This window comes from Peromyscus leucopus, chromosome 12, assembly GCF_004664715.2.
Source record: "Peromyscus leucopus breed LL Stock chromosome 12, UCI_PerLeu_2.1, whole genome shotgun sequence".
NCBI classification, from domain to species: Eukaryota; Metazoa; Chordata; class Mammalia; order Rodentia; family Cricetidae; genus Peromyscus; species Peromyscus leucopus.
The window spans coordinates 3,556,462-3,580,089 of NC_051073.1; the positions used below are offsets into that span (position 1 = coordinate 3,556,462).

A 23,628-nucleotide genomic window follows, 5' to 3' on the forward strand; every position below is an offset into this window, starting at 1 on the left:
CTGGCCTTGGCTCTTGCCCACCTCTCTTCTTTCCCCCAGTCCTGAGTATGACGGTTCTGATGGTTCTGTGTCAGCTTGAGTCTGAGTTTTTGAGTCTTCTAAGCTACCCACTCCCTTCCAGGAAGGAGTATTCCAATTCTGAAAATACTCAGGTAATAGCTGCACAGTGTTTATGTTCTAAATACATGTTGTCTTCAAACCATCCTAGCACGATGGCCGCCCGTTGCCATTAGCCTTGCGTGAGGCAAAGCGTTAGCTAGTGTGCGGTGATATTTTGTTGCACTCTAATAAAAACTTGCCTGAAGATCAGAGGCAGATTAAATCAGAAGACCACAGCCACTTCTCACCTCGCCAACTCCTCTTCCAAAGGCAGAAGATCCTGTCTCCCCGAATCCTCTGCATGAATGAATGAATGCCTCTGCATCCTCAGCCAAAAGGGCCCCTGGCTTCTTTCCTCTGATTGTTCAGCATCTACCCCGATATCTGGCTCTGGGCTTTTATTACAAGACCATTTAGGATTCATGCAACACTAGTGGTTCTTAAACGCTGGAGCCTTCGTTTCTCAAGAGCCACTCAAGGCTGTATAAAGGATGCCAGAAGCAAGGAACACCTCGCTGGCTGCCTAGCTGAGGATGTCCTTCTTTCCATGTGTCTTCTCGTGTCTTGCATGGCCTCAGGCCAGAGGAAGAAATGGGAGGAGACAGGGACATCACAGGTACATTTGTAGAGACCCTGAAGACCCAGAGGCTTGAGGCCCTGTGTTAACCTAGGAGCGAAGTCCATTTGGAGATAAGAGTTTACAGAACGGCATGATTACCTCCCACCTAGCAGACATGTTCCTTGGAGGGCTTGTAATTTGAAAAGGAGATCACAGTTTTCTGGTGAGTGTGAGCACAGTTTAGAGAGATAAAAATATCCAAGATGCAAATATGATTGGTTTGAAATATATCAGGCTGAATGAGTCTCTCCTTTATCCTCCAAAGCCTGCTTCAGGGTGGTGCAGGTGGGGTGGGTACGCCACACATTGGGATCTGACTCCAGGTGCCCCTGCCCTGGGGCTGAGAGGACCCCAAGCAGTGGGAGAGCCTACTCCACCCTCTGAAAGCTCTATTCTATGAACCCCACCTCCCTCCCCTACCTCTCCCTTCACACACGCACATCTCTCTCCACACACTACACACACACATCACACATACAGATGCATATATGCACATATCACACATACATACATATGCATATCACACATACATCACACTCATGTACATACACATACATACACATATGCATATGCACATACACAGACATACACATCACACCCATGCACACACATACTCAAATGCTTGCTCATGAATGCACACACACATGCATACACACATGCCCATGCATGCACACATGCACAATCACACAGCAACAACTGAGCCTTTGTTGACTTCCAGGTATGTCAGAGAAAATACCATCAGACAGAACATTAAATACTCATTACCCTGGAGAGTCAGAGCTCCAAGGGGAAGTCTGATGCAATTCTAACAAGACAGTGAGATTTCCTTCAGCAACTATGACATGTTTGGTTCAAACACGTCATCATGTTTCTGCTTAACTCTAACATCTCTGCTGCTCCACAGACTGTAGAGTACCACTACAGGAGGATGCCCTCCAGCTAGCAGTACATCAGGTCCTAAATCCTGGTATTTTGTTTTGATGGGGTAGCAGTGGGTGACATGGTCACACCCCTGGTGAGTCTACCCTGAGGGACTGGCAGTCTTGGGTCTTGTTAACTCCAAGGAAGATTCTTTTTCAGAAATGCTGGAAGTCAGTATTTGTCCTCAGACTGGGAAAGCAGCCATAACTCCCAGCTTCTACACGGTAGCTGAGGGGTGCTGGGATCGGGGCACACAGGGCCCCAACCCCTCAGTGTGTGCCTTACAAGAGGCCTGGATGAGGACATTCACACACCACATGTCCCCGCTCACACAGAAGATGCTGAGATGCCCACAGTGAATTAGTAGATGGCTGAGAAGTGGTCAAACCAAGACAGCAGCCCTTCTTTCTCCAGGCTTCAAACTCCCCTGTGCAAATTTACTCCTCGCTCTTACACTGCCGCCAGACCCCAAGCGGGACACACTAGTAAACAGGAATACTAATCTGCAAACCAATGTAAACTGCTCTTGGAGCAAGGGAGCGTCCTGAATCCCTGGTTTCCTTTCATCGGGAGATGTTGAGGTGGACGATGACCTCCGGTGCAAACCCTTGGCTCCCCATGGGAAGAGGAGTTTGCACAGGAAAGTCCCTGGCACAGAAGTGGTGCTTATTTGTCCACCTTAAAAGACCCCATCATCACTTAGGAGCAAGGCACAGCCCTTCCCAGGGCTGCACTGGGGATTGGGCAGGATCTGTGCTCAGCAAGACACAGCTATTTTTTTCTTTATGTATTTTTATTTAGCTCATCTTTGATCTTTTTAAAAAATATTAATTATTTGAGAATTTCATATAAGGCATTTTAATCACATTCACCTCAGCTCCTCCCTTTAACACCTCCCAGACCCACCCCCACTTCCCTGCCCTCCATGGACTCCAGTTTGTGCTACCGGTATACTCCTGGACACAGGGTCGGCCACTGGAGGGTAGTTGACTTACCAGGAGCCACATCTTAAAAAACAAAAAACCTGACTCTGCCTCCCCCAGAAGCTATCTACTGTCCAAAGCTCCTCATTTAGGTGTGCGAGTTCACGAGTTTCTTCTCCTGCCATTTAGGAATGTGGTACACGAATGGATCTGTGCTTGGACATAGCATTTACAAATTAAAGCCAGGAAAGATGGTCAGAAATAGTAGAGAAATTACAGAGATGGGACAGCAGCCAGTGGAGTTCTTCGAGATTAATTCGGGAGGTAAGGAAGAAGGACAAACAGAATCAGGGCTGTTCAGACAGAAGGGACCGTGCTAACCAGACAGGAAGGTACAAACAGCCCTGGGATGCAGGGATGCAACTATGGTGTAGCCCGGGGCAGCCAGCCCTGATGAAAGACAACTCCTACAGCATCTTGAGCTAGAACTAAGAACGTCAAGCACAATACCTATACCTTTCCTGTCACTACAACCAAATACTCAACAGCTTAAGGGGAAAAGGAGTTATTTTGGCTCACGGCATCAGGACAACCATCCACACGGCAGGAAGGCGCCTTAGCTGAAGAGGCTCTGTCCCTGGTCCTTAGGGGAGCTCCCAGCGTGCAGGGAGCTAGATGGAGGCCTGGCTATAATCTCTGGCACTTGCCTATGCAGCCTGACATCTACCAGCCATGCTCATGGCCAGCAGGTTACACAATCTCCCCAACCAGAGAGACCAGATGAGCAACGGGTACTCAAAATCATGGGCCTAGGGAAGAAAGTTTATATTCAAACTCTAACAGGGTGGGTAGGTCAAGTCTGTGTTTTTGAGGGTTCCCTAGGGGCGGGGGGATTTAAAACCAACCTTCAGTGTTGAAGGTGGAGGAAAGGAAGATACTGCCGGGCAGACAGCGGCTGGGAAGACCAGGTGTAGACAAGTGAGTTGCTGGGTAGGGGAGGAAGAGGAAGTGGTGGTCGCTGGAAATCCCTCTCCTGGCGAGGCTCCTTCCTGGGATTTGGTTTTATCAGCTGCCATCTCTGTGGGGCTGGACTTGATCATTGCCGGCAGAACATCCCCCGGTTCCACTGGGCTATATTTCAGAATCTCTTCCCAGCAATGCAAATCCAGCAACCAGGAAGTCATTTACTATGGAGAGAAGAAGCCTTGGCTTGGAATACAGAGTGCTCGCTTACTTGGGACCAAGAATGGAATGTGCATGCTTTATTGGGTCCACATGCCATGTAATTGCAAACATCAACTTTCTGATAATGAGGGAGGGCCAGAAGGAGTTTAAAGACATGCACGGAGTGACTAAACCACTTACCCCAAAACATATGTCGTGATTTCCACTGTACGTTATGCTATAGATGAGTCAGCCTGAGATAGCTAAATTTAGGATCTTTACAGACCCCTCCTTTCAGAATGTCAGAGTTTCCCTTTAACTACAGGAAAGAGGGAAATGATGATACAATTAGGATCTGGTATCTCGAAGACTAAGACGTCCACCACACTGGAGTGAAAAGGAGCTCCAAGAATCAACCCATCAGGAAGACAAGCAGGTCAAAACACGGCAGGTGGCCCTGCAGCGAAAGGATCTGCGGCCACACACAGGAGGACAGGTCAACTTGACGGGAAGTTTTAAGGACAGAATGCCCAGGACCTTGGTGTCTCTGGGTCTTAGACAAGGTTTCTATATCTGTGATCGGGAGGCGGGGTAGTGAGGGGAAACCAAAAGCAACTTGAGGAGGAAAGGGTTTATTATCTTACAGCTCATAGCTCACCACCCAGGGAAGTCATAGCAACAACTCAAGGCAGGAGCTGATGGTGCAGAGGCCATGCATGACTACTGCTTACTGGTGGCTCTTCACAGCTTGCTCAGTCTGTTTTCCTACAGCATGTAAGACCACCAGCCCGGGGGTGGCACTGCCAATGGTGATCTGGGCCCTCACACATCACTCACCAAAGAAGGAAATGTCTCACAGGCTTGCCCACAGGCCAGTCTTGTGGGGGCATTTTCTCAGTTGAGGTTCCTTCATCCCAGATGACTCAAGTTGACATAAAACTAGCCAACACATTGTGTTATGTTGAGGGCCTCCCCTCTGGACCAGGAAGAAGGGAACAATGATCCAAGTGAGGTCTGAAGGAACTTGGAGCCGGCCAATAAAGGAGGAATAAGTTAAGGGTGTGGATGCAACCAGCAGGGCCAGTTCAGAGGCGAACGGTGGAGTAGGCTGAGAAGTGAAGCCAAGACTCAACAGTAGAGGAGGCTCCTGCAGGCCGAGGTTGAAACTCAGAGTCCTGCCTGCGTCGTCCGTCACAGCCTGCTGAGGCCCACTGGCCCCGGAAGCTGTCGCTTTGCATACTCATGTGACCACGTGTTGCCAGGACAGGTTCTGCTCGGCCATTGTCTTGTCTGTGCTCCAGACACTCAGCCGCTCCACTGGTCCACACATGCCATTTCTCAGTGTCCCTACATAAACTACGATGGGCTAGGTGCCGTAAAGGAAAGGCAGTTCCTTGCTTTCGTTGTTGTGAATACGGGCCGTGCGGCTCGAGCATCCCGTTGCCACCTTTCAGCGTGGGAACGGTGCTGGAGGAAGGGTGAGCAGCGGTCTTGCTGACTGTGCTGCCGCACCTGAGCCAGCAGGATCGTCCAGGTGCTAGCCAAGCAGCTGCACGGCGCTCAGCATCCTACAGGCCGAGCCACCAGGAAGCAGAAATGCTACCCTGGGTTTCTAGAACACAAATGTTGATGCTAGAGGAGCTGAAACACTGTCCTAAGCCAAGAGTCGATTGGCACGTGACAGAGGTTGTGGCTATTTATAAGCAAACCATGGCCCAAGGGGAAAAAATGTATAAAACAACAAGGTACCAAGTTACATCTGTCATTTTGTCAAAGATGGAGAGCAGGGTGCGGATGTCATGGGCAGCTGGCAAGCACAGAGAGAGGGCAGTTTCACATACGAGTAAACACGGTCTTCATGTGGGGTAACAGAGCAGGATGTAATGCTTGTCATGACATCTTATAAAAGAGCAAAAAATAATAATAATAATAAGTGAATAAATGAACCAGGGAAAGGAATACATTCTTGCAAATAAATTAGAATTTTTGTTAAAAATTGTAAATAAAATCACTAAATATACATTTGCAAATAAAAATAATAAAATAAGAGATTTTTCTGGTTAAGAAAGTTCTGTCCCCTAAGATGAAAATCACTAAATGAACTGAATGGATGTCATCTGCTTTATTTTACTTTTTTTTTTTTACATTTGGATTAAACTGTTTTGTTTTGCTTGTTTTCAATGGCTCTAAAGATCAGGTTTCTATTTGTCTATTTTAGTCTTTTTTTTTTTTGTGTCTGTTTCTGACAGAAAATAAGAAAAAAAAAAAACTGTATAATGAAACTGGTTGCAAGGCTAAAGCATCAGGTGTGCTGTGTCGATATTTATAAGGCTGTTTTTCCACGTTGGTGAAGAGTCACGGTTACAGGAACGGGGCTGGAGGACCAGGGTAGTCGGGGCTGGAGGACCAGGGGTGGCCCAACCGGTAAAGCCCTTGCTACACAAATGGGAGGACCTGAGTTTGGATCCACAGAACCCACATAAATCAGACTCAGTGATCCCAGCAAAAGAGAGAGGGGAAATGGAGGCAGATCCCCAGAGGCTCCGAGGCCAGCTAACCTAAGGTGTGCAGCAGCGAGCAACACCAACTGTCTCCTAGGAGCAGACAGTGAGGATCGTACCTGAGGTTGCCTTCTAACTTCCACATGCCCACCAGGGTGCACACACGCCCACACATACACACATAAACACACACACACACACACACACACACACACACACACACGCACCTATACACACACATGGCCATCCATACATATACATGCGCATACACATACACATACACACAAACAAACACATACATGCCCAAACACACACACAGCCATCCATACACACATATGCCCGTCCACACACACATACATGTCCATCTACATACATATATAACACACACACCCATACACATACATGTCCATCTATATACACATGCCCATCCATATACATACAAACACACAATGCCCCCCACACACATGCACACATGCCCATCCACATATACACACATTATCCTCACATGCACATGCCGGCCCACACATCCATGCCCATCCACACACATGTTGAAAGCTGCTCACTTATGTTCCTGTGACCCTGTCTGGGCACAAAGTTCTGAGGGAGCAGTTTTTCCATCTTCCATATTTTATGGAAAGAATGCCTGAGTCTCACAGACAGACAGACAGACAATGCTACAGAGAAGTAAAATCAATATCACTGGTGTCTTACTTGCTGCTTGAGCTAGGAACTGAGGAAGTAAAGAAAACCCAAAGATGTCTGAAGAAATAGGAGAGAAATTCTCAGAAAGGGGCCGTTACTTCAACAGTCTGAAGCCAGTTTAATCAGGACAAATTTAGTCTCTGGACAGATCAGCGTGACTCTCGGACTCCGTGGGTTATAACCTATATCTGGTGGAAACAAAATGTTTTCAGCTCAAATAGATAACGTCAGAAAACCATCAAACAAGCACAATGACTTTTACAGAATCCTGAAGGAACCCAAGAAGTAAGACAAAAGAAGATGCATAAAATCTATCTAGTTTTTTGGAAACTAAATGACTACAAAAATATCATCTCTAAAAATACAAAAAAAAAAAAAAGGATTCCATGAGGGAAAATAGAGAGCAAAAATTTGGCATACAGATGTCAAAACTCCAGTGTCAAAGAGGTTTTGAAAACTGGTCGTGCATCACCAATTTCTTTATATATATATCCAAAGATCAGTGTGACAGGCGCACACTTGCCAAGAGCAATGGGAAGGTTTTTAATGCCCTAAAAATCCTCTTTCAGAGACTCTCTGGCAACAGAGCTGTAATATATGTGACCTGGGAAAAAGAAAGAGAGAGAGGTGGCTGCAGCTGGCGTGCCCCCCTGTTCATCTCTAAGGCACATCTCACTCACAACCATCTTGTCTTCTCTCCTCCAGGAAACGCCCAGAGAAGAAATGACCATGGCCAAGTTAACCGAATCCATGAGTGAGTAACGCAAAACTTATTCTTTACTTCTTGTTTTGAATGGAGAAATAGAGCAAACCCTGTCTGTCTGCCTCGGGCTTCTCTTTCATTCCTGGGAGAGCTCAGGCCCATCTGACCCAGGATATGGCACTGCTTCTGTATTGCCTTACACAATACTCAAAATTCATCTTGGTTGGGATCAAGTTTCCAAACTAAACTTGTTGCCCACGAACGGAGCTAAAGAATGGAAATGGATTCATTTTGTGTTCCTGCTTTGGGGGTTGGGAATCTGCAGTAAGTTCAACCTGACTTGTTAGAGATTTAGCCCAAGCTGGGTGAAGTTTGATGGGCGCCTGTCCGGTGGGCTGGGCGGTGTAGAAAGAGGAAGGACGGATGAGTCATGTTTAACCTATCAGGTGTCACTCAGAGCTCCCAACAGACTAAAGAAGAGTGCCTGAAGTATAAGTAGCTTGCAGTAATTTCCATTCTGAATAGATCTGTGACATAATGCCTTAAGCTCTTAAGCTGAATGAATGGAACCCACAAAGCATCTTTAAGAAGGAAGGGAAAATAATTACAATAAATCACTCTTCAGATGACAAGTGCAATTTCCTCTGCTGACATGTAAATAGTAAAGCCATGGAGATAGGGAATGATCTGACTATTGTTTCTTTTGGAAGTATGCGTCGCTTCTGATAATAGTTTCCATGTGGACAGTTCCAGAAGGTTTGCAAACACTTCTGCATTATCATCAGAGCGATGAACTGCCTTCTTTTAATCCTTTGGTGGTGTGACTACTAAGGTTGACTATTCCTCTACGGCCAAGTGCCTCATCCTTACATGGTTTGGGTCCCGGGATCCTCACTAGGGGCAATGAGGGAATAAGTAAAGGACAAACATATGGACAGAGAAGAGCTGAAGTTGGGTGGGCTGTACTTGCTCTGATGGAAGAGCAACAGCCCTCTGGAAACTCAGTGTGTTCATTCTGTGTGGTCAAACGGGAAGGCAGGATTATTGTATATAGCTGAACATGGAGGTGGGTTTCGAGTATCTTCTCAGGAGAGCAGTCTTTAGGATGTAAACACTGAGGGGGGAAAGTTAGGGTGCACATTTTCTGCATACTGTCAGCATTCACACTCCGGCCGGAGGAAGGCTTTGTCAGCCCTCCAAGCCTTACCCAGGAAAAGTGTCGCCGCTTCTGTAGGACTGATGGCATTGGTCTTTGACACTGTGATGCCCATGTCAACAACATGTATTCACTCAGGACTTAACTCACTCCCTACAGCAGAGTCAAAAATCTTAATACCCAATACCTTCCAGTCCCTAAATAAGATATCAGAATTGCTTTATTATTGCTTCCCCTTAACTCCTGACCTCAAACCTCTGTATGAGTACAAATAGGTCCTCATCTTAGGCCAACATCATCGTGTGACCAAGGGTTGCGTGATCAGAAGGACCAGGCACAAGCCTCCTTTGGCTCTTCATTTCTGTAGCATCCTCTGCCCTGCTCACTGCTCCGTCCTGCTCCGCCTGAGGTCTTGCTCATGTTGAAAACATTTCCCACTTGGTTTGAGGCCCCACAAACTGGGTCTTTATAAGTAAAAGCCTCTCAAAGTGGGCTCTTGTCAGGTCTGGCAAGAAACAGAATCATGCAACTTTGACAATACGGTACAAATGAGGAGAGGGACGTGGACAGTGGCCACTCCTTCACGGTCCGCAGCTCAAAAGCTAAGTCCTGATCTCTACATTTTAAGGACCAATGTAAATGAACAATACATCATCATCTTCCTCTTCCTCCTCTCCTGTTTTCCAATTTTCCTTTTTTTTTTTTTATTCTGCAACTATTTCTCACTCTGGTGGGTGCTTGGGTTACAGACAATGAGCCACTATACCCAGCTCCACGGTGCTAAAACAGTAATGGCTGAGAACCCAGCACTACTGTCCACAAATGGGGATCCAGTCTCCACTGTGTGAGTAAATTAAGCCAGAGAGTGTTAAACATGGGTTGTGAGGCTAAAACTTCATTACAAAGCCTCTGTTAGGAACTTACTCTCTGATGTGATTAATATTATGTCTTTACTCTCCTAATGAAATCCTAAAGTATTGTACTGTCCTGGCCACTATTTATGATTAAAGTGTCTTAAGACTGCTGTCATGTTCGATGTGGGATCCCCTCTTGGCTGTCATGGGGTTAGGGTCAAGTTTCAGGCTCATCTCCTATTTTTCTAGTGACGATCAAAACTGAATCCTGAATTCTTGATATGAGAAAAGGGACAGCTGTTCTAAACTGCTCTGTCTTTAGGGGGAATCACAGCTATGTCCAAAGTACAAGGAAATTTAAGGCTTAAGAAAAGACTTCATGATCATGTCCAAATGTAGCAGTTCACTGGTTCTTAGAAAGATGTTCAACTTCATGAAGTATACTAGACATACCAGTCCTCTTCTAGATTCCATGAAATAGAATCAGGGGTTAACGAATAAATGTGATATTAAAATTAAAATCATGAATGATGAAAGATACAACTGCATATTTATTCTGCTTAAAACATTGATAAGGAAAGAGGAGCATCATTATGTAAGGAGCTTCAAATCAATAAACTGTGGAGAGAATGAACAGTTACCACTCCATAAAACGAGTGGGAACATCGCATCCGTGGCCACCGGAGAAAGGGGACATAAACTGAATCACGGATGCCCAGGACACGGTGCTCTGAAATGGATTTTCAGAGCTGGTAAACACTTGACTTGACACACTGCCAAGCAGAAGCCATCTGGTTACCAGATCGTCTCTATGTGTGATGAGAACGGATGGTAGAGCTTCTCATACTATCTATCTAAATGCTGTTGAGGACTCAGCAACCCACACATTCCTCCCTGCATCTCCCCATCCCACACCACCAACCAGCCACCTCAAAACACTCAGCCATGAGAAGCAAAAATATCAATAGATCCAATGAAAAGCAACTATATTTAATAGATATAATACTTCAAAATATTTTATGTCTTATTTTCCAAGTGAGGAGAGGAAAATAAAAACAGGATGAGAGGAAAATGGCTTGGAGGAACAGAGAAAGCAGAAACACGGGAGATTTATATTAGAGAAGACAGACTAAACCACAAAGGGAAGCAGTAAGGCAGAGGGGCAAAGAGGTGGCAGTGAGAGGTGACAAGGGAGGCCAGTGGGGTCCAAACCTCGGCACGGTGCACAGACCAGAACTGGCTGCCTCCTTGCAACCTTCTGATGGCTGCGTTTTAAATAGCCCTTAAAACTGTAATCTCTGAAAATTGTATCTATGAAATGGGTATTTTCCTACTTGCTCTGTCAGAAGCCCTATTTAAAAAAGAGCAGACCAGGGCTGGAGAGAGAAGCAGTGGTTAAGATAACTAACCGCTCTTCTAGAGGACCCAGGTTCAGTTCCAAGCACCCTTGCTGCCACTCACAACTCCCAGTAACTCCAGTTCCAGAAGATCCGACTCCTCCCTCTGGCCTCCACAGGCACCTGACACACACACGGTGCACAGACAGACATGCAGCCAAAACACTTACACACAAAAAAATAATGAGATCATTTTTAAAAAGTAAAAAATGAGCCTCCAGAAATCTCACAGTGGAAGAAGTTGCTCTGAGCTTGCCCTTCCAGCACCCAGGACTTCAATGCCTATCCATTGAATGAAATCGATCTGAAAGACAGCCCAGTGGAGCTCAACGCTGTCTATAAATAGACACACAAAGACTCAAACTGTGCCATCATCAGAGGTGACGCTGGAACAGCTAAGTCCTGACATGAGCTCTCAAGCCAAGGTCCCATGATGACAAACTAGAAGTATAGGGTTGTGCAAACACCCAAGGGTCTCTAAAGTCACGCTCAATACCTGTGCAGGCTCTGCTCACATAAATGTTCTAAGTAAATGGCTTCATGGTCACTGCCTGCTGCTGTTGCTCCTGGCCCCCCACTTTAGGGCTCGTGGGAATGTGTTGGGATTGCAGTCAGGATCTGACCCTGTCTGTATGAGGTGATGGGGTTGCAAGGATGAAAGGGGCGGGGGACTTGGACTGGTACCTTCTCCAGCGACATGAGGTTCCCATGCAGTCCCTGCTGCTATCCTGGACTCTGCTCTTGCCTCTCCTCCCAAACAGCAGCGTATTTACAGGACATTGCTGCCTCCACAGATGGAGGTCTCCCGATGTGCGTGTAGCTGATCCTGATAGGCCTAGAGCTGACCTGCAGCCTTCTGTTTCCATCTTGCCAGCCTCTCTTCAGGCACATGTGTCTTAAGCCTTTCCTTTCCTAGCCAGTGTCCCTTGTGGTCCTCATGGTCATCTCTAGGGGTCATTCTGCTCTGTGTGTGCATCCCACATAGACATCACAATGATAACACTGATCCTGGGAAAGGGAAACAACTACCCAGCACCCTTTGGGAAGAAAGTACAGAGTGGCAGCCTGCAGCCTTATGTTCAGTGGCTTCAGAAACTGTCCATATCTAGCCAAGGGAGAGACAATCTCCAGAGACAAGGATCTGCCCTAGAAGATGTTCAGAGATCTTGTCCCTGTACTTTAAAGTGGAGGGAATTCCTACCCTGATTAAAGAGCCAGCTCAAATGTAGCTCAGATTTGAAATTTTCTCCTGTCAAATGAAATGAGGAGATGGAACCGATTACAATCACCACACGTTAAATTAGCTCTATTAAAGCAAAGTGGTTTTTAATCATGTCTCCTAAGAGGAGCAGCTGGTGAAACTCTGGCATTGTGATAAGGCATGGAAAAGTCAGGAGACAGGTTCCTTCATGTGTAGCCTTTGAGGAGCTAACACCTAGATTTCTGGGAACACATGCTGCAATGGCAACCCAACAGGTAGACACAGGAGGCAGGCACAGGCCTGCAAGGCTCCTCCTTCAGACCCCAGCATGCCCCTAGGCCTGAAGGACACCTACAGGGTGAGCAGGCTTCCAGCAGGCTGCTGCTGAGGATGTGAGCATCCAAATAGCACAGCATGAGAGGTCCAAGACAGAGGAGCAGTTCAGAGCAAGGCTGAGCACTGACCACAGACAGAAGGGCAGATCATAAGATGCCTGTGAATAGCTTGGCATCTTCCCATGAGTAACGGGAGATGGCACTTAAAGTCTGAAGTGGGTTAGCGTTTTAGAATGGTTCTACAAAGGTATTATGGGCAGATTTCGGGTTGGACAAAGTAGAGAAAAGCAGCTGGAAGCCTGGAGAACAGACAAGCGGAGAGACTGTGTGCAACCCAAGGGTGGGTCTACCGTGCGCCAGAGACAGTGGTGGCCGGCAGGAATGACCAAGGGCAAGGCAGCACTTAGAGATGGAGCTTCTTGGGCCTTGAGCTTAGAGAGGGGCCGGTCAAAGCAGGGGTGGAAGTGTGGGCTGCAGCGGGAAGAATGTGAGAAGCTGGTAGGTGGGTTTGGATTTTAATATGTTAAATTTGAGGTCTGCACTGGTCTAGAGTTGTTTCTGTCACTCAGTCAGCCACCATGAGGGAAGAGTGCCCCCTTCTCTTGTGCAGTGGGCTGGTGTGAGTAGGCCAGCGGGAGGAAGCCACATGTTCCTGCCGTTAAAAAAAAAAAAAATGCTTCTGGGGCTCTACAGACACTGGTGTGCTGTACCAGTCCTGCCTTAGTTAGGGTTTCATTGCTGTGAAGAGACACCATGACCACGGCAACTCTTATAAAGAAAACATTTAATTGAGGTGGTGTCTTACAGTTTCAGAGGTTCAGTCCATTATCATCATGATGGGGAGCATGGTGGTACAGGCAAATGTGTTCCTGGCTACATCTGGACCAGAAGGCAACAGGAAGTCAACTAACCCTGACACTGAGTGAAGCGTAAGCAAAAGACCTCAAAGCCCGACTCCACGGTGACACACTTCCTCCAACAAGCCACACCCACTCCACCAAAGCCACACCTCCTAATAGTGCCAGTCCCTATGAGATTATGGGGAACAATACATTCAAACTACCACAAGGCCCATTCGGTGGCAGTTAGCCATCTCCCACCACCACCCTCAGCACAGCTTTTAATGCCGAAACCCACCTCTCAGGCTCGTGCTCACAGAGAACTACAGCATCATTTAAAATGCACCTGACCTTGAACTCATCCTTCCCAATTACTCAGTTCTTTTCAGGGTACTAAAGCACCCCTTCTGGTAGGACAATCCTCCCCTGACCCCAGAGCTTATCTCCAGTTAGAATCTTCTACCCCTGGGGGACATAGTCACAGCTTTTGCTCCAATGGCATTTGAGGCTTCTAACTCCTCAACATGTCAAAATCAAAACGAACATTGAGAGGCAAGGATTGATGAGGGGCAGGGGGCAGCTGAGCTGCTGCAGGGCAGGATATTTCTACAAGTGTTGCTAGCCACCGACAGTGGCAGCCCTCTCCTTACCGCGAAGTTTTGTCACAAACTGAGACTAGGTCCTGGAAGCCCTGCTTAAAGGTTGGTTCTGCCTATGACTCTGAGAGCAAGCTCACACGCCTGCACTGTCCACCGTGGCTTCCTCTGACCCACACCGCGGCTCCTGTTGTCTCCACTATAACTCACAGTGAGGGGCATATGGAATGGCCGCTAAGAGGGGCCGCCTTCAAGTGACAGGAGGCGCATTGTTCGCGCCCCGGGATCCCAGGAGAGCAGCCTTCCCACGATGTGTCATTTCAGTTTCGCCTTTAAGTAGATGCGGGAGGGCAGTCTCTTACCTGTCTACAATCTGAGAAACTGTTGTCTTTTCCCTGTAAGACCGACGACGACGACGACACGACGACGGTCTGGGCTGGGGAAATGACTCAGTCAGTAAAATGCGGACCTGAGCTGGATTCCCAGAAAGCACCTTGAACAGCAAGGGGTATAGTGGTGCACGCTTGCATTCCCAGCTCTCCGGAGTGCTTAGGTCAGCCAGCCTGGCCTGATGAGTGAGCCTCGGGCTCCAGTGAGAGACCCTGCCTCATAGAACAAAGTAGACAGGGCCTGATGAATGACACATGCACACACGTGCATGCAGAGGCACCCACGCTCGACACACACACACACACAGAATTGCCACCGCTAGAAACACACAAAACAACAAAATCAACAAGCGCATCTTGGTGTGGTGCCTGAAATTCTTGGAAGGTTATTATTGGTCTTCATTCAAATGAAAGTCAAGTAGACTCGTTTCCTCAAGTTTATGCCCTTTCCTTTTGGGTCTTAGAAACCATGGGGACCCTCACCTTCTGGTAAATAGCTGAGGAGGTGAAAAAACATCACTCTCTGACGCCCTCTCATAGTCTTTCTCTAATACTAAAGTAAATAAATAAATAAATAAATAAATAAATAAATAAAATAGCCTTGGGGTTTCTCAACTTAAGCACCAATGACATTTGGAGGCTGGTGTGACCCTGTGACCCTACCTGTGACAGGATGTTAAGCAGTGTCCTTGACTTTTAACCCACTAGGTGCCAGTAGCGCCCTCCTCATAGATATGAGAGCCAAGAGTCTCCAGACATCACTAAATTTGTACTGGGGGGTTCAGGGAAGGGACATAGTCACTCCTGGTTAAGAGACTGAAATTTGGGCTGAAGCAGGAAGGGCAGGGGAGGGCGGGCAGGCGGGGGCAGAGGGATAGAGGGACGGGCAGAGGAAGGGAGGGCAGGCAGCCCCTGTTTTTCCTTTCACACTAATGACAGAGTTTGTTCTTGGCTCCCACGCCCTCCCCGAGCCCACAAGCTCCATTGGCAGTTACACCAACCACTTCCTCTCCGGCTCTCCGTGTTCCATGATTAACTCAGAAATGGCCAATGGGAGCCCTCCCTGGAAGCCATCTGCTTGGTCTCCTGACTGTGGAGAAGACTAAGCCATTAGCATCTCTGTCTTATGATACACCTGAGACTCAGACCTGCTGAGAGCAATGTTCACGAGGACAGACGGAAACAGCGCAGCCTTTGAAACTGGCAGAGACAGAGCAGGCGAGGGGGTGGCGGAGGAAGCTGGCTCCAGAGCAGAGCTGCCATTCTGTCCGGAAGCTGGCGTGAGTGGCATTCCTCTCCAAACAGCATGTTTTAGGACCTGCCTGTTGACTTTCAAAATAACCATTGTCCTCACTCTTTATTTTTCCAAGCTATTGCCCATGGCAAACCCAGCTTGGGGGTCATGCATGTCTTCTCCTGCCCTCCTCACCTGCCTCCATCGGCCCCTGTCCCAGAGGCACCGATGTCACAGGCAAAGCCTCCACGCGGCACTTCACTCAGCGTCTACCCCCATCACCCAGGGTCACAGGGACCGTGGTCCTTGCTCAAGCTTCACTTCCTTTGCAGTGAATGACACAGACAAAGGAGCTCCATGTCACCAGTAGGCAGCCCAGCGTGACAACCCAGAGGCAGTGGCCTGGGCCACGCGGCCGCCACCACCACTGGCAGGATCATGCTCCGGACCACCACTTCCGGAAGTCCACCACCTTACTTTTCCGCACCTCCTGGTGATGGCGCTTCCAACTCTGTAGGCTTCTCTCTAAGCTAACGGGGCTAAGGGTTCTTGTCCCACTCCAGACCGCATGCAAAATGACCTCTCTCCAGAGCTGGAGCCCCTGCTCCCAAGGGGGTTCAGAAGCCCACCCCCTGCTTGCCTTTACTGCAGTCCAAAGAAGACAGTAAATAGATTTTAGACTCTCGCCCCACACTTCTCCTATTTCCCCCTCACCCCACCCCTTCGCCAACCCCACCGCACTGTCCAGCCCCTCCCTCCTCCCACAAGCTGTCAGTCACCTGGCTCTCAGAGTCTGCCCCGCCTCCTCCCACCTCCTGCCAAGCTCAGGATCCTTCCACTCCTTCCTCCCACAGCTCCATCCCCCTCTGAGAACAACAGGTTTCAGGCTAGACAGAGGGAGAAAGGGAGAGGAGGTCTCCCCAAGGCGGGGCGGGTCCCCCTCGGGCTGTGAGACTAGAGTCTGAGGCATCCAAAGCTCCCTTCCACACCCTCAGCGAGCCGAAAGGGAACCTGAAAACAAATGCTCAGACGATCAACATACCCAGGTCACAGTCCTGAGCAAGGCCACGGGATACCTAAGCAGCCAACCAAAGACACGGCCCACCCACACGCAAGGCATGTTCAAGGGAGCCGAGCCTCCCATGATGCTCTGCAGATGGGAGTGAGCAGATGGCCAGGGTGAGCAGCGAAGAACACTGCATTTTAATGGCTCCAACACCTCAGAGTACATCAACCAGAGTCCTGGAGCCGGCTTTGTAGCCAATCCAGCCCACTTTGACTGTTCCTGGTCCTTCCAGGGAATTTTTATTGATAACCTGCTACCCTCTTATTACCTTGCACAACCCTCCTGCTCACACAACCCTCTTCACCCCATCTCCCAACCTGGCTCTTCATCCTTGTGACAGACACATGTACCGAGCCAGTCTACGGGCTTCCAGAGTTCACCGGGGTAAAGAACCATCTAGGCTTCCTGGACTGAGATGGATTAAACTCAGGGGAAAACGAAGGACACCTGGCAAGTGATCAGAGCCTTCTAGAGTGTCACTCACTCTAAATTCAGCAGAGAGTGGGGTGCTGAGTGGTGCCCAGCAAGGGCAGGCCTCCTGTGTGTCTGGTGCATCTTCCTGGTTTGATTTCACGTTGCTCTCCTGAGAAGACACTGAATCTCAGGCTCAAGTGTACGGGGGTGGTATCCTGGTGTTTAAACACTGACTCAGAAAACTGCTCCGTGGCCCAGAGTTGTAGACATAAAAGTTTCTAGGTAATTGGCAAACCTCTCTGAGGGTGAAGTTCTTCCATGAGGCCTCACATCTAAGAGGGTTTTTAGAGACATGGAGGTGGCGAGTGCGGCGCCATGAGGCTGTGGGCAAATCACTCAGGCCTCTTCTCTGAGTTCTTACAAGTGAGCATCACAAAACCGCCCAGCAGGGTTAGAGCTAATAGGCACATGCATTCAAGCCAATACCTGTGTTCATGTCTACAACTATATATAATAAATTATGACATTGAATGTGCGTATGTGCGTGTGAATAAACTAATAGGTGTGTTGAAGGCTAATGTTATACATTGAGCATATATTTATATGTGAAAAGTTAGTGCATAATAAACATAAGAGGAATTATCTCCTACTGGGCATTCAAAACAAATAGAGCCTTGCTATGTCTCTTACACAACATTTTCCTTACCATTATAAATGCCATTGTAAGAATCCTACACCATTGTAAGAATCTTTAGTGTCGTTGGGGCTGAGGAGATGTCTTGGTTCACCCAGTGCTTGTCACATCAGCATGAAGACCTCCCCTGGATGCTCGGTGCCCATGTAAACAGCAGCTGCAGTGGCAAGTACCTGCCATCCCACACAGTCATGCCTGGAGGCAGGATGAGGCTCCAGCTAAATCAGTGAGCATCAGGTTCAGAGAGAGACTCCATCTCAAAAAATTAGGTGGAGAGAGTCTGAAGTATGCATCTGACATTGACCTCTGGCCTCTATCCCCCAACACACACACACACACACACACACACACACACACACACACACACACACGCTAAAATTTCTTTAGCAGTAAGATTATTTGGTTCAAGTCTCATCAGTTTATATTATATTGGACTCTCTCAAAGACCCAAGGGTTATGTCCTGAAATTTCAGAAGCTCATATGAGGTTAAAAAGAAAAAAGAAAAAAACTGTTAACCAATATCCACTACGGTTCGCATTTTAGTATGTCGTCTTTTTTACTAGTGATACCTTCATTCTGAATGCACTTGCATTCCACCTGTGTGGCTAAGCAGCAGAAATCCTTTCCACTCAAGGTGTCTCACTGCCTGCCCTGTGCCATGCATCCCCCGGACCAGATGAGGGACTGGGGGGATCCTGGGCTGCCCTGCTGTGTCCAGAAAACACTACTTAACCGCAGTCAGCCACTGCCTCTGGCTCTTGCAACCTTCCTGCCTGTTCTTCTGCAGTGAGAGAGGGGAGATGGGTAAATGTGATCAAAATACTGAAATTCTCAAAGAATAAAATATTTTAAAAAAACAATAATGCTTATTTGTTAATATCAAGGAAAATAAAGTCAATTTTTTTAAATAACCATTTTTAAAAATACAGACATCTCTTTTGTAAGTGTTCTCTCCTCTTCAACTTTTCTAAAGAGTTCAAGAAGGACGGACATTAATTTTCCTGAAATGTCTAGTAGAATTCACCAGTGGACGAGCTTGGTCCCTGGCTTTTCTTTGTTGGGAGTCTTCGGTCATGGGTTTCCTGTCCTTACATGATACTAGTCATTTCAGAACTGATGCCTCTTCAAGGCCCACTGGTTTCTTCGGGTTCATCCAATGTGCTCCTGTATCATCACTCACAGCTGACTCTCGTGAGCTCTGTGCTCGGTGGGTGCCACTCAGATGCCTTCTGTCCTTAGGGCTTTATTGGGGCCTTCCTCTTTTCATTCCTAAGGCAGCTAAACTTTGTTTTGCTTCATTTATCCTTTCAAGAGGCTAACACTTGGTCCCCCTATTCTTGTCTATTGTTTTACAGTCTCCACTTCTGTTCCGATTTCGGCTGTGTTCTTGTTGTTTGGTCTTAGTTTGTCTTCCTCTTTCTAGTTCCCTGAGGCATGAAGTCTAGATGTGGAGGTCTTTTTCATCAATGCGCACATTTATTGCCATACTCGTTCCTCTTAGAAGCCATGAAGCTAGCTCCCATAAGTTTTGATATGCTTTGTTTCCATTTTCATAGAAAACATCTTGTCGGGAGATATTTTTAAATACCTTTTAAGTTTCTTCTTTGATGCAGTGGTTGCTCTGGGATGTTGTTTGATTTCCTCATGAGTTTTCCACTTTCCCTGGTGTTAACCTTCCTAGTTTTCAACTGCTATGGCTGGAAAAAAACTCATGTGATTGCAATGCCTATGAATTATTAAGATTTGCTTTGTGTCCCAACCGCTGATCTATATGGAGAATGCTTTGCACATTCTTGAAAAGAATGCATATTCTGCTGCTTATGTGGAATGTTCTGTGCTTTTCTATTTGGACCATTAGGTCTGGTGTGTGGTTCATTCCTGGCGGTTCCATATTGATTTTTCTACTGAGATGATCAATCCATTTCCAAAGCGCAGAGCAATAAAGTCCTCTACAGTTACCGAATCTCTGTTTTTCTTCTGTTCATATTTGCTTACATATGCAGGCTCTCTAATGCTGCCGGCTTTTTATGTGTTGATAAACTGAACTCTTTACCACTAAAGAACGCCTTCATCTCACATGACAGCTCTTGACCTGCACTCTCTTTTGGAATATCCACTGCTGTCCTCTTTGGGCTGGCATCTTGTCCCTGTGCTGGACCCATGTGCCACATTTCAGCTGCTCTGGCCTCCCTTCTGTGGTAGTATTTCATGTGAAGAGGGTGAGGAGTGATGCTCTGTGGGGCAGGAAGTGCTAGGAAGCCCTGACTCACCACCATGTTATAGTCTCAGGAGGCCTTTATTACAGCTATTCTGTTAACATGATTTGTGCTATCATGTAAGCACAAGCTAAATGTTCGTTAAGAATGGATTGACTGGGAGCCTGCCAACATCCTCACAGGTTCTTTAAGTCACCTAACCTAAGTGCTGTGGAAATAGCATGTCATATAGAGAGTAATGATGGGCGGGGCCGGGGGGCTGTACCTGTTTAGCAGAGAAAAGTGGTTTTTGTTTTATTTTGTTTTTTTGTTTTTGCTAATCCTTACTTGATGGAGCCCACGACCATAAAGACCACTGTGCTGCACTTTTGTGGGTTTCTCTGGAAGAACTGAGCCTATAGAATGCAGAAATGCTAAAAGGAGCTTTATCAGGCTGGCTCATGTGGCACAATATGGGTACTCCAGCAACGGCTACCTCCACAGTGGGGAAGCTGAGAACCTGAGAACTGGTAGCTGCTCATCCATGGCCTGGGTGCCTCAGGAGTCCCAGTCAGGTGCTGGGGAAGTAGAGGCACTGGTCCACACTGGAGGGCCAAAGAAGCTAGGATCTGATGATGGCCTCAGTGACTGTGGCAGCAATGGCGGGGTGGATGCGCTCCCCAGTGAGAGATGCCGGCAAGCAGGCTCCTGCAACAGACTTTTCCATAACCACTCCCAGGAGAAGCTGCCCACCCTGGATTAGATGAAACTATTCCCAGAAGAGATCCTCACAGACCTACCCAGGGGTGTGGCCCTCATTTGACTCCAGATCCAGGCAAGATGAATCATTGTGCTATCCAACCTCAGCAGGGGTGGAGGGGTAATCAATGAGAACATCAGAATTTGTAGCAAGAATCATGGTGAGGAGGGAAGTCAAGTGTGTAAGGGACTCGGGAGCCCTGGTGTGCAACTGGCACCTCAAGTCAGGGCAGAGCTGCAGAGACCAGCCCCAACCTTGCAGAATCCGAGGTGGCTACACCTTACAACAGAGTTGTTGTACGCGGTTAAGGACTGTTCTAGAACCTTGCTCTAGCCTCCCCTCGGCTTCCTGGTCCTCCTGGCCTCCATTAAAGGATTCAGATGGGACACAGAGTGCAGATAGGTCGGAGTTCCTACAAGGTGAAGTGGGGGCGCTCTGGAGGATCCGCAGTAGACAAAGGCAGGGGGATTCCTGTTTATGCATGCATCTGAAGGACTCCAGAACACACTGCTTCCTGAGAAGCTGCCTGGTTTACCCAGAGCAGCTGTTAAGAGAGAGGACGGTTCTGTGCCTTCCTTCTTCACCCGAAATCCTCACCCAGCAATCATCTTACACCCTTCCGGCAGTTCAGGACGTCATCGCCACTCAGGGTCAGACATGGGCCTCAGATGCCCTTATTTTGAGCAGGAATCAGCAGCGTCCCGCAGTTTCGGTTCCTGGCTTGACAGGTTGCTGATTATGAAGGAAGGTCCATCCTCAGTGCCCTTCACGCCTGCTAACATCTGATTAGCCACCTCTTGGGACCAGAGTCACATACTTTGACTTCTTCACACAACAATAATGCCCTTCCCATTACTACAACAAAGTACCTGAGACAGCCAACTTATGAAGATAAGAGGTTTATTTAATTTTGGTTCACAGTTTTAAAGATTTCAGCCCTTAGTCTGACAGACCCATTTGGGGGGGGGGCTGTGACAGAGTAATAGGACATGGCAGGAGACAGCAGGTAGACTAAAACCACTCACCTCCTGGCCACAGAAAGAAGAGAGACCAAGGTCCCACAGTCCTCTTCAAATACACGTCCCGGTGACATGGATCCTCCTCCTGGATCTGCCACCTCCCAGGCCTTCTACACACGGCCTTTGGAGGACACTTTAAAAGCAAACCTTAGCCTTTACACAGATACATTCTGGCAATAACATTAAATACAATAAAAGATGATAAAGCCATAGCAGTTTGCCCCAGAAAGGAAAGCTGACACATAATTCTATTCAGGAATGAAGTTTATTAGGAGAAAGAGGCAAGGTAGAAGGGAGAGTATTAGACAGACAGGTGTGTGTGTGTGTGTGCGTGTGTGTGTGTGTGTGTGTGTGTGTGTGTGTGTGTTCATGTGCATGTGTGTGCTTGTGTGTATTTATGTTTGTGTGTTGTATATGTATGTATGTGATGTATGTGTGCGTGTGTGTGTGTGTGTGTGTGTGTGAGAGAGAGAGAGAGAGAGACAGACAGACAGACAGACAGACAGAGAGATGATGATGATGTAGTGTAGAGGGGAGGAGAGGATTTTCTTTAAAATTCACAAAGGGAGATTTATTAAGAATGAGGGGGAAAGAGAGACAGTTACCATAAGATGTGGGGCGGCGAGCATGACTGGGAACCCAGAGGTTCCTCTCCAGAGAAAAGTCTTTAGAGCGATCTCCCCCAGCAATCCAGAGAACTAAGGAAATAAGACTCTTGTAAGTTTGGGGGACTGGGATGAAGTTTGATGTCAGGCCTGACAAACAGCAGGAAGGAGACGGTGTCAGATGGACCAGTCCTGTCACAGCACAGACTGCCGCTTCTCTCTCTGTCCCAGAGAGCGCTGCAGGGACGCTAGGCCTGGCTGGGAAGTCTGACCTCTAGAGAGGCCCGTGTCCTAACAAGGTGAGCTTTGTGGGGCTTCTCTGCACAGTTCACTTTCAATCACCATCATGAATTCTCAAGGCAACTCTGATTCTGTCTCGGGTCCTTTGTCTCCAGCGGAGGCAACAGTATGTCTAGTTCATGTGAAGTTAGAAATGCATGTAGGCTTTTTCATTGATGTTCTGTCTCATTTCATCTCTCTGTGGTCATTTTTTTTTTTTTAGATTTTTCTGGAAAAAAAAATGTTATTTAGAATTCAATTGATATCATCTAGATGGCCTTCTTAACAACCAAATGTTTCGGGTTTTTGTTTTAAGAAAATAAAGCAACTCTCAGCCATTTTTAAGCATTTCCTTCACTCTGGTGGGAGTCCTCACGCAGATAAGACCCGATAACGTGAAAACACACGTTATTGTTGTTTGATTACAGTCCTGCTTGAGGACTGGCAGGTTCACTGACGTAGCTCGTTACGTGAGAGGAACAGTGACTCTATGAAGTTACTTTGTCCCTAAAAAGTCAATGCCCTTCAGATTCGTTAGATGGAATTTCCATCTCTGAACATTCTCAAAATAACGCGGTGGGTGTTTTAAATGCCAGCCATTAACAAACTGGAGAGGCAGATTAGAGAACAATGTTGGGCTGTGTGACGAGGACACCCCAGTCCCCGTTCTACAAGTAGAGATGCCTCAGCACAGTTTGGTTCTCAAACGATCTGATCCTGTGGACTTTCTTTTTCCTTCTTGTGGGCAAAAAAAATGGCTAATTAATTGAAATTTAGAAGCATTCACCATTTCCTGCCAGAGAGATCCAGAAAGATCCACAAAAGGAACTATAAACAAAGCGAAAGCAGTAACACACTGAGGCAGATATCCAGTTGGTCCACTGTGGGAGGTGTCAGGAAAGCTGCTAACACACCAACCAGCGTCGATAACCCTGGAGGACCTTCAATAGCAGCGGAGGGGG

General features: G+C 47.4%; 1 protein-coding gene across 2 annotated transcripts in view; it reads left to right on the plus strand.

The window, feature by feature from the left end:
* Kcnj6 (potassium inwardly rectifying channel subfamily J member 6) overlaps nucleotides 1-23,628 on the plus strand; it is a 245,429-nt gene that overhangs the window by 49,943 nt on the left and 171,858 nt on the right. Inside the window, exon 2 of one of the 2 annotated variants that reach the window (XM_028879949.2) lies at nucleotides 7,635-7,683. In XM_028879949.2, coding sequence (XP_028735782.1) covers nucleotides 7,653-7,683 — 31 coding nt within the window. In that variant the 5' untranslated portion in view covers nucleotides 7,635-7,652. The remainder of the gene's footprint in view (nucleotides 1-7,634; nucleotides 7,684-23,628) is intronic. The other variant, XM_028879948.2, reaches the window with a different exon arrangement.